The sequence below is a fragment of the Ranitomeya variabilis genome, chromosome 1, assembly GCF_051348905.1.
Source record: "Ranitomeya variabilis isolate aRanVar5 chromosome 1, aRanVar5.hap1, whole genome shotgun sequence".
In the NCBI taxonomy this organism is placed as follows: Eukaryota; Metazoa; Chordata; class Amphibia; order Anura; family Dendrobatidae; genus Ranitomeya; species Ranitomeya variabilis.
The window spans coordinates 711,357,687-711,369,299 of NC_135232.1; the positions used below are offsets into that span (position 1 = coordinate 711,357,687).

The following is an 11,613-nucleotide window of genomic DNA, read 5'->3' on the forward strand; positions in this document are numbered from 1 at the left end:
CAAGGAATGCTGTCATTACTGGGGTCTTTTGGCTTCTGTATTCCAGCGGTTCTTTTGCCATTTTAATAAACAAAAAGGCACTAAAAGGTCTCTTCTGGAAGGAAGAGAAACCCTTTCCTCGGTCACGATAGTCTCCATTGGTGGTTAAATAAAGAAAATATTTCACGAGGTGTTCTTTGGGAAAATCCAGTACAGCTTATAACCACAGACACTACTCCAAAATTTTGGGGAGCGCATTCAGAGGATGGTGTGGTTTTAAGTAGGATGAACAAGAGAAGAAAAGATAGGGTCATCCAAACTGAAAGAGCGAAAGACAGTAAAGTATGCTATAGAATGCCAAAAAGTTTGCTCTGTATTGATGAAATTAAGTTCTCTATCAGAAAACAGAGTAACAGTGTCAAACATCAGATTTGCTGATGGCAGTAACAGAACAGATCTTTCAGATAGCGGAGAACCATCTCTGTGGTTTTTTTCACCACGAGTGCCGATTCCGACAGTGCTGAGGAAGATCAAGCAAGAGTAATTTTAATAACACCACTTTGGTGTTTGGTTCTCATGGATGAGATTGTCAGTCGCCGACCCTTGGGCACTACCAGAAATACCGGAACTCCTCATCCAAGGTCAAGTTGTCACCACCAGGCAACTAGGCTCCACTTGACAGTGTGGAATTTGAAAGAGCAGTGATGGTTCTCAGCTGATGTTGTTTCCACATTGCTAAAAAGTAGAAAACGGGTAACAACCAGAATATATGGTAGGACCTAGAAAAAGTTCCTTAGCAGTTCAGTGGTAAAACTACAGGACTGTATTTCTATTGAGGCCATCTTAGAATTTCTTCAGAAGGGTCAAGATACAGGTTTATCTGTTAGTGTAAAAGTGTTTGCCCCCTTTCTGATATCCTATTCTTTTGCATGTTTGTCACACTTAGATGTTTCAGATCACCAAGCAAATGTAAATATTAGACAAAGATAACACAACTAAACACAAAATGCAGTTTTTAAATGAAGGTTTTTATTATTAAGGAAATCCGAACCTGCGGACCCTGTGTGTAAAAGTGATTGCCCCTCCCCTTAATTTGTTTTAACTGTGGTTTTTCACATCTTTGGGAAAAATTCCCAAGCTACACCTAGGCCTGATTACTGCTACACTGTTCTCAATCAAGACATCACTTAAATAGGACCTGCATGACAAAGTGACAGAGCAAAAGGTCCTCAAAAGCGACACCATGCCGCGATCCAAAGAAAGTCTGGAACAAATGAGAAACAATGTAATTGAGATCTATCAGTCTGGAAAAGGTTATAAAGCTACTTCTAAAGCTTTGGGACTCCAGAGAACCACAGTGAGAGCCATTATACACACATGGCAAAAATATAGAACTCTGGTTAACCTTCCCAGGAGTGGTCAGATGACCAAAATTACCCAAAGAGCACAAGACTACTTATCCAAGAGGTCACAAAAGACCCCACAACAACATCCAAAGAACTGCAGGCCTAAGTTACCTCATTTAAGGTCATTGTTCATGACTCCTCCATAAGAAAGAGACTGTGCAAAAATGGCCTGCATGGCAGACTTCCAAGACGAAAACCACTGCTGAGCAATAAGAACATAAAAGATTGTCTCAGTTTTTCCATAAAACATCTTTATGATCCCCAAGACCTTTGTGACGAAACAAAAGTTTAACTTTTTGGAAGGTATATGTCCCATTACATTTGGGGTAGAAGTAACAAGGCATTTCAGAAAAGAAACATCATACCATCTGTAAAATATGGTGGTAGTAGTGTCATGGTCTGGGACTGTTTTGCTGCTTTAGGAACTGTAAGACTTGCTGTGGTAAATTTGAATTATAAATTCTGCTGTCCGTTCGTGACCTCAAGCTAAAGCGCACTTGGGTAATGCAGCAGGACAATGATCCAAACTACACTAGCAAGTCCATCTCTGAATGGCTTAAGAAAAACAAAATTAAGACTTTGGAGTGGTCTAGTCAAGGTCCTTACTTTAATCTGATTGAGATGCTGTGGCATGAACTTAAAAAGGCGGTTCATGCTCGGAAACCTCCAATGTGGCTGAATTACAACAATTCTGCAAGGATGAGTGGCCCAAAATTTCTCCAAAGCGTAAGGCTATGTGCACATGTTGCGGATTTCCTGTGGATCCACAGCGTTTTTTTTCTGCGTAGAAACACTGCAGATCCGCAAGTGATTTACAGTACAATGTAAATTAATGGGGAAAAAAATGTGTGCTAATGGTGCGAAAAATCCGCACTGAAAACACGGCAGGTTCAAAAATGGACCACGTCAATTCTTTTTGCGGATCTGCAGCGTTTCTGCACCCATTGACTTGCAATGATTCTGTCAACTCTGCAGCACAACTGCAGGATCAGCGGTTTTGCTGCGGAGTTGGGTACAAGAAACGCTGCAGATCGGGAGGGAGGGAAGAGAGTATGCGGAGACTGTATGCGGAGACTGCGGAGAAGATGTGCGGGTGTTTGTGTGGGGATTGCGGGGCTGTGCGGCTATCGCGGGGCTGTGTGGTGATCATGGGGGTCTGCGGGGCTGTGCGGGGATCGCAGGGCTGTGTGGGTGTATGCGGGGCTGTTTGTGTGCGCGGGTCTGTATGTAGGCAGGCATCGTCCGATGGGACTCCTATTCACATCCGGCTATACCTGCTACAGTGGGCGGTAGCCGGATGATGGGACAGTATAGTCCCTTCATCTGGCTACTGTGTTCAAGTGTACAAAAAAAACACACACATACAACATACAGTACATACAACATACAGAACATACAACATATAGTGCATACAACATACAGTACATACAACATACATACAGAACATACAACATAGAGTACATACATACAGTACATAAAACATACAGTTCATACAACATACAGTGCATAAAACATACAGCATACAATATACAGTACATAAACATACAGAACATACAACATACAGTACATACATACAATATACAGAACATACATACAGTACATACTACATACAACATACAGAACATACAACACGCAGTGCATACAACATAGTGCATAAAACATACAGTACATACAGAACATACAACATACAGAACATACATACAATATACAGTACATATATACAGAACATACAGTACATACAACATACAGAACATACAACACATACATACAGTACATACAACATAGAGTACAAACATATAGACATACAGTACATACAACATAGAGTACATACTCCCCATCACCTTGATCCCAAAGCCATTGCTCACCTGTAAAAAATATTAAAATAATAAATCAAAACATTATACTCCCTGATCCGCAGTTATCCAATTAATACGTATGTCCCACGACGATCTCCCCTGGAGAGCTGCCACATCAGCTGATGCGACCGCTCTCCAGGGGCTCCAGGATACAATGACGGAAGGTATCCTTCCGCACTGTATCCCTCCGCCGCTGTGAGTATAGTTCATGCTCTCACTTGTGGCACTGCTGCGTGGGACATTTCCCACACAGCATTGCCATAAAGCGAGAGAGTGAACTACAGTAACCTCTTCAATGATGCACTGCAGGAGCCGTTGTCTCCTGTCAGTGTGTCACTGGAGGCTTATAGAGCAGTGACATCACCCAATGTCACTGTTCTATAGGGGAGATCGTCGTGGGACACTCGTTATTAATTGGACTGCGTCGGACAGGGAGTATTCAGTTGGTTTATTATTTTTAATTTTTTTGCAGGCGATCGAGTATGGTAAGTATGGTGAAATTAATATTAAAATACTTTTTTCTGGCTGTGTCTTTTTTTTTTTAACTCTCTCACTACTATAGGATTAATAATGGAGAAGCGTCTTATTGACGCCTCTCCATTATTAACCGGGCTTAATGTCACCTTACAATTCAAAGGTGACATTAACCCCTTATTACCCCATATCCCACCGCTACACGGGAGTGGGAAGAGAGAGGCTAAGTGCCAGAATTGGTGCGTCTTAGAGATGCGCCATTTCTGGGGTGGCTGGGTGCTCGTAAATGTAGCCAATGGGGGCCAATAACCATGGACCCTCTCTAGGCTATGAATATCAGCCCTCCGCTGTCTGCGTAGCCTTTCTGGCTATAAAATACAGGGGGACCCCACATCATTTTATTGGGGGGGGGGGTCCCCGTATTTTAATAGCCAGTAAAGGCTAAATATACAGCTGCGGGCTGATATTCATAGCCTGGGAAGGGGCCATGGGTATTACCCCATTCCCAGGCTTTAAATATAATGCCCCCGGCCGTGGGCTTTCCCCCTCTGGCGCAGTAAATTGCGCGGGAGCCCACGCCATTTTCTTTCCCGTTTTTTTTTCAAAAATAAAACATTGTTGATTAATAAACATCGGCCTTGTTATTATATATCTATGGATAGATGTAGATAGATATATGGATAGATAGATATATTTATAGATAGACAGATATATCTATAGATACTTAGATATATCTGTCCATAGATATATCTGTCAATAGATACATCCATAGATAGATATATAAATAGATCTATCTACGTATCTATAGATCTATCTATCTCATTCCTTCTATCTATCTCATTCCTTCTATCTATATATCTCATTCCATCTAACTATCTCATTCCTTCCTTCTATCTAGCTATCTATCTGTGTGTAATGGAGTGTGGGTTGGACAAATGTAAAAGGAGGTTGGACAAGAAATTACATCACAAATTTTTTTTTTTTTTTTCAATAATCGATCTTTATTTAGTTTTCAAAAACGCATAGAAATCCGCATGGAAAAAACGCAGCAAAAATTCCACAGGCAAATCTGCAACGTGTGCACATACCCTAAAAAACTCATTGCCAGTTATCACAAACGCTTAAGGTACCGTCACACATAACGATTTCGTTAACGATATCGTTGCTTTTTGTGACGTAGCAACGATATCGTTAATGAAATCGTTATGCGTGACAGCGACCAACGATCAGGCCCCTGCTGGGAGATCGTTGGTCGCTGCGAATGATCAGGACCTTTTTTTGGTCGCTGATCACCCGCTGTCATCGCTGGATCGGTGTGTGTGACACCGATCCAGCGATGTCTTCACTGGTAACCAGGGTAAATATCGGGTTACTAAGCGCAGGGCCGCGCTTAGTAACCCGATATTTACCCTGGTTACCATTGTAAATGTAAAAAAAACACACTACATACTTACATTCCGCTGTCTGTCACCGTCCCTCGCCATCAGCTTCCCGCACTGACTGAGCGCCGGCCGTAAAGTAAAAGCAGAGCACAGCGGTGACGTCACCGCTGTGCTGTGCTTTACGGCCGGCACTGACAGTCAGTGCGGGAAGCTGACGGCGGGGGACGTGACAGACAGAGGAATGTGAGTATGTAGTGTTTTTTTTTTTTTTACATTTACAATGGTAACCAGGGTAAACATCGGGTAACTAAGCGTGGCCCTGCGCTTAGTAACCCGATGTTTACCCTGGTTACCCGGGGACTTCGGCATCGTTGGTCGCTGGAGAGCTGTCTGTGTGACAGCTCTCCAGCGACCACACAACGGCTTACCAACGATCACGGCCAGGTCGTATCGCTGGTCGTGATCGTTGGTAAATCGTTAAGTTTAACGGTACCGTTAATTGCAGTTGTTGTGGCTAAGGGTGGCCCAACCCGTTGTTAGGTTTAGGGGGCATCTTGCTAGAGAAGAAAAAAAATGTCCTCCTTGAAGATGGCGCCAGCGGCACAAGTGCAGTAGCAGCTACCGGCGATCGGATCAACAATAACTGCTACTGCGCAGGTGCCGTGGGCTCCTTTTCAAGCAGATTTTGTTATGATGAGAACAGCAAACAAATTAATGATATACACAGTATACATGCGATCAGGCTGCAGCGATGGCTCCGGCGCCTGCCTGCAGAGGGGTTGTTGTTTTTAACAAGATATGTATACCGTAATATTCAGTATGTAAATTAGGAAGCAGGTCAGTGAGGGATCAGTGTAGAAAAGCCGCGGAGACACCATCACGTGTTTCTCAACGCAAGCAATGAGTAGCCAGGTGTTTCACCAGGAAGGAACAACCACGGGAAGGGCAGCATCCAATAAAGGAAAGCCACCTATGCCAAAACATGGTATCCATCCACAGACAGCTGTTTCGGGGTATTTGCCCCTTATCAGTGTGGAGTAGGAAACTGGCTATTAGGAGCAGTGCCTAGTGAAGACACTATAAACCTAAGGATGAATGACCTCGGGGAGATCAAAACATCCAACACCACGGAGACACCATCACCTGTTTCTCAACGCAGTGATCCAGAACACTGCCCCCATCCCTGAAGGGAAATATGCAAATGCTTGTAGAAAAGCCGCAGAGACACCATCACATGTTTTTCAACGCAAGCAATGAATAGCCAGGTCTTTCACCGGGAAGGAACAACCACGGGAAGGGCAGCATCCAATAAAGGAAAACCACCTATGCCAAAACATGGTATCCATCTGGATCACTGCGTTGAGAAACACGTGATGGTGTCTCCGCGGTGTTGGATGTTTTGATCTCCCCGAGGTCATTCATCCTTATGTTTATAGTCTCTTCACTAGGCACTGGTCCTAATAGCCAGTTTCCTACTCCACACTGATGAGGGGCAAATACCCCGAAACATCTGTCTGTGGATGGATACCATGTTTTGACATAGGTGGTTTTCCTTTATTGGATGCTGCCCTTCCTGTGGTTGTTCCTTCCCGGTGAAAGACCTGGCTATTCATTGCTTGCATTGAGAAACACGTGATGGTGTCTCTGCGGCTTTTCTACATGCATTTGCATATTTCCCTTAAGGGATGGGGGCAGTGACCTGGATCACTGCGTTGAAAAACACGTGATGGTGTCTCCGCTATGTTGCATGTTTTGATCTCCCCGAGGTCATTCATCCTTATGTTTATAGTGAGGGATCTGTGACCTGTCAGAAGCCATACATATGAATAGCTAAGCTGAGCACCACATGAAGACCCCCCCCCCCCCCCACAGCACAAGCATATCATTAACTGAAAGCTGAAAATAAAGATTAAACCACAAGACGAATTTCGTCAACCAAGGTATCATTTTAATCAGTATAACGGCGCAAACCTGACAGTGTCTGTAGGTTATTGTGCAATACCTTGCTGGCCGATTTACCTTTAAGCATATAGCTCTTCTTTAATCCGAGAATGCAAGGATCTAGGATTAAAAACAGTGGTTTCCCCAAAATTCCACCTTGTGATTTAAAACTAGTACTGGTGCTAGATGGAGAACTAATTCACTCTCCATCACATTAGTCAAAGATAGAATTAACTCTATCTTGTTATATGAACGCATCCAAGCAACCAGGAACGATGAATGGAATGCCTTCTTCCGAGTGTGGGAACCTTGGCTTGGTCTCGACTCCGATGCCTCCTTAGCTCAAGCACTTACACTATCTCCATAATGTTTATTAATTACATTCTACCATATTTATTAGACTTTTTCTGTTTTATGACCTCGCTTGGAACTGTCTTAAAATTGAACTCTGCATATTTATATTGTCTGGGCGCCGGGCCCATTGGGTGTTATCCCCCCACATGCATTTTTACGCATTTAGCTGTAGTCGTTTTCAATTTTGTTAGATATACTTATTTTCCCCTTTCCTATGTGTTCTTCCCCTTGTTAGTCATACCTGTTTGTCTTTATTAATTCTGTTTATCTAAACCAGAGTTATAATTAATGCTTTGCTTATATCTGGGTTTTCATGGATATCTCTTGTGTTTGTTTTTTTTTCTTCTTTGAGACCCGTTTGTATTACGTTGTATTCAACACTCTCAATAAAAATTTATTGAAACTAAAACTAGTACTGGAGGCACTAACCCACTTTCCTTGTGAGCCAAAAGATTCTGCATCAGTCGAAAGATTCTGCATCAGTCGAAAACCTTCCTTTGAAGAAAGTCCTTCTGGTGGTCCTAATATCTGCTAGAAGTGTGCGTGACATCCAGGCCTTATCGAGTAGTGCTCCCTTCATACAGGTCATGGATGATAAGGTTGTCCTAGGGCCGGACACAGCATACCTTTTCTACTAGCTTTCATAAAGTCAAGATGTCATCTTTCCTTCCTTCTGCACTAACCCCAAAGATTTTAGGGACAAAAAATGTCAAACCTTGGCTGTTAAATGTTTGATAAAATATATTGCAGCCAGAGAACCATGGAGAAAGAGTCTGACATTATTTGTCTCCTTCCAGGGCCCTAAAGAGGGTATGTCATTTTTGGGAAGTACTTTAGCCAGGTGGATCAGGGAGGCCATTAATTTAGCCTATTCCTCAAGTGATAGGACAACTCCAGGGGATCTGAAGGCACACTCTACTCAGGCTATATACAAAAAATATATATACTCAGGCTATGGCAGCCTCCTGGGCAGAGAGCAAGTTTGTCTATCGACCAGATATGTAGGGCTGCAATGTGAACCTCTTCTACATTCTCTAGGCACTGTAGGCTTAATTTATCTTCCACCACTGATTTATCTTTTGTGAGAAATGGAGGAACAGTCACCTGCAGAACCTAAGGTGGATTAGTTTTCTGTAAATCTCTCAGGTGGCTCTGTCATGGGTGATGGGAAAAGACTACATTACTTACCGGCAATGGGATTTTCCAGAACCCATGACAGAACCAAGCTCATCTCACTGCTCTGTAACCCAACTGATGTGGAGGGGAGGTTCCGCCATTTTATTCTGTAGGTTTCATGTTCTTGATTTGCAGATCCCATCTCTCAGGTGATGCTGTCATGGGTTCTGGAAAAGCCATTGCCATTAGCGGTAAGTAATATAGTCTTTAAAAGCATACAAATTGACAAACACCAAAAAGGGTGAATTAGCAACAGGTGTACATGATTCCCTTTAAAAAACATGAATTTATTTAGAAAATGAATAAAATAGTGGACTACAAGAATCCGCACAATAATATAGCAGCACTCTCTTCTAGACATATAAAGAGAACATCTGATCCTGACAGTTTTATGATACCAGATATTCTACAAATGTGAATCAAATAGATTTACCATAAAATAGTTAATATCTTGTCACAGATATGAATAATTTCTGTGTTACACTTTACCACATCCTGGCATGTCTGAACATCTCCATGGAGCTAGGTGACCGTTGGGTCCCAATCCTGGCTTTCCCAAACATTATCTATGGGGCTCTGGTGACCGGTGGGTCCACATCCTGACTACCCCAAATATATCCATGGTTCAGTGATGGGTAATGGAGCAGATCTGTATTCTTTCAGCCGAAGCCATGGTCCCCTAATCTGGCATCCTGTATAATGTCAAATCTGTGTCCCTCGTGGTGGAGCCAAGATCTGGCAGCTATCCTGTAGTGTCTTCCTGGCCGTGATGCTGTAAAGAGTCTCTGGTTTTCTTTGGATTTCTGGATATATTGGCTATCCAGGTGTTTGGATGTATATCATTAGAGTGATATCCCACTTAAGTAGGACTGTTGTCCTTCCTTCAAGCCAGCATCCAGAGGTCAAGAGGAAGATTTGATAAGGTTAACTTGCATTGTTTGACTACTTAATCAATTTGCTGAGTTTTTACTCTATTTTGCAAGTCAACAAGCCACAACAGTCATTCAACATGTTAAGCAAACATCAATTACCCTGCATAAATGTCTTGCAAACATAGCAGACAGTTGTAGGAGCTGATATAAGAGGCAAACATTAGCCATTCAAAAATCAAAGTTTAAGACTCCTATGAAATCAGTGTGTGGTTCTTTACTAACTGATGAACAAACACATAAATTCAAAAGTTTAACATATAGAGAAGTCTATTCTTCCTGGATTACTGAAAATAGATGTTTGGTTAATTAAAATAAAATGCTGTGTCGTGACAGCTTACATTTGGTATCGATCTGTTTGTAAAAATCTATAAAAACCAATTGTTAAACGTCATAACAAGAAAAAGAACCAAAATCCCTGAATTATGTTTTTTGGGCTCGCCGCAACATAAAATGCAGTAAGAGGTGATCAAAACATTAAAACATTATATCTATCCAAAAATGGTATGAGTAAAAACTTTATGGGTCTCGGAAAATGGTGACACAAGCAAAAAAAAAGTTAACAAAATTCCCCAAACATTTTCACCACTTAAATAATAAAAAAAGTGTTAAATATCTGCATAACCATACTGACCTGTAGAATCATATTGCCAGGTCCGTTTTACCGTATAGCACGTGGTAAAGATAAAAAAAAAATTGTGTAATTGCACTTTTTCTTGCAATTTTGAAGCGCGTGGAATTTTTGACTAGCTTTCCAGTGCATTATATGATAACATGAATGGTGTCATTCAAAAGAACAATCCTCGTACAAGTATGGGGTTGGAAAAATAAGGTTCTTGGAAGAGGGAGAGGAAAAAAATGGAAATTGGCCACTGCATGCAAGGGTTAATGTCCTAGGTGGGTTGTGTAAAAGCTTCTCTGCCTTCAGAAGATGTCCTGCCTCATAGTGTGGTGTGTGGAATATAGACTTGATAAGCTTGGTGCCTTTTGTGTCTTCTCTGCAGAGTTCAGTACGGCAGCTGCCTCTCCACATCCAAGTGCGGAGATCCTGGCCGGGAGTCATCTGCTGTCTGTGGCAGAGGGGAGGCATTCCTATGAAGATGAAGCCTCCATCTTACTAAATTAAAGACTCTTTTGACTATATTTAGTTTCATGTTTTACTGGTTAGCACTTTGTTTCACAGAACGTCCAAGACTGAAGATATATATATTTTTATTTTGTTTGAGAGAGGCAAAGGTTGTTTAATATGTCATGTGTCTGATTAGAGACCAAACGTCTGGTCCTGCCATTACAATGCAGTGATGGGACCTTGGCCACCACATGTTCCAGATGGTTTCACTGTAGTACAATGGTGCATTGAAAAGGATGCTGCCACTTGGTGATTTTCTTCTTCGTAACTTAATTCTTACAGAGATATTTCCTCATCGGGTGAACAGAATAAAATTCTCCAGTTTCACCATGACTTATGTATATATTTGGGAAGCTAAAATAGTGTTGATGTGCCATGTTCCTGGATGAAAGAGTCACAAGAGTGAGAGACTGGAGCCCCAGACACTTCCCTGTTTGGTGGTGTTGAAGCCAGTAAATAATGTTCTGGGGATCTTCTCGTGCTGTCTGGCACCGTACTAACAAATTACAGCTGCACTCTGAAACGCTATAATATGGAAATGTTGAATATATGAAATTGGAACTGAATTACTGCTGTAGAAAACACGCTAAAAATGAAGGTACTTGGCACACAAATTGGCCAGTGACGAGGCCAGATATTGGATATTTGTCCCACTATCCTGTTCCTGATTCATTTACACGGTTTTACATCTCAGCTGCTATGTCGCTAGTGTGCTGGAGGCAGTGAAAATCTCAGAATGACACTCAATATGTCAAATTATAATGGTAACCAAAATAAAATTTTCATTTTCTAGAATACGTAGGCAGCACTCAATGGATTAAATAGTTGCCTACTTAGAAACAGAAGACTTGTTAAGGTACCTTCACACTGAACAACTTAACAATAATGATAGCGATCCGTGACGTTGCAGCGTCCTGGATAGCGATATCGTTGTGTATGACACGCAACAGCGATCTGGATCCTGCTGTGATATCGTTGGTCGGAGCT

General features: G+C 42.0%; 1 protein-coding gene across 5 annotated transcripts in view; it reads left to right on the plus strand.

Moving 5' to 3' along the window:
- Nucleotides 1-10,959, plus strand: part of ZNF410 (zinc finger protein 410) — a 64,071-nt gene extending 53,112 nt beyond the window's left edge. For all 5 annotated transcript variants that reach the window (XM_077267389.1, XM_077267390.1, XM_077267393.1 and 2 more), the window contains one exon: nucleotides 10,502-10,959. In XM_077267389.1, coding sequence (XP_077123504.1) covers nucleotides 10,502-10,623 — 122 coding nt within the window. In that variant the 3' untranslated portion in view covers nucleotides 10,624-10,959. The remainder of the gene's footprint in view (nucleotides 1-10,501) is intronic.
- Nucleotides 10,960-11,613: the final 654 nt, after the last annotated feature.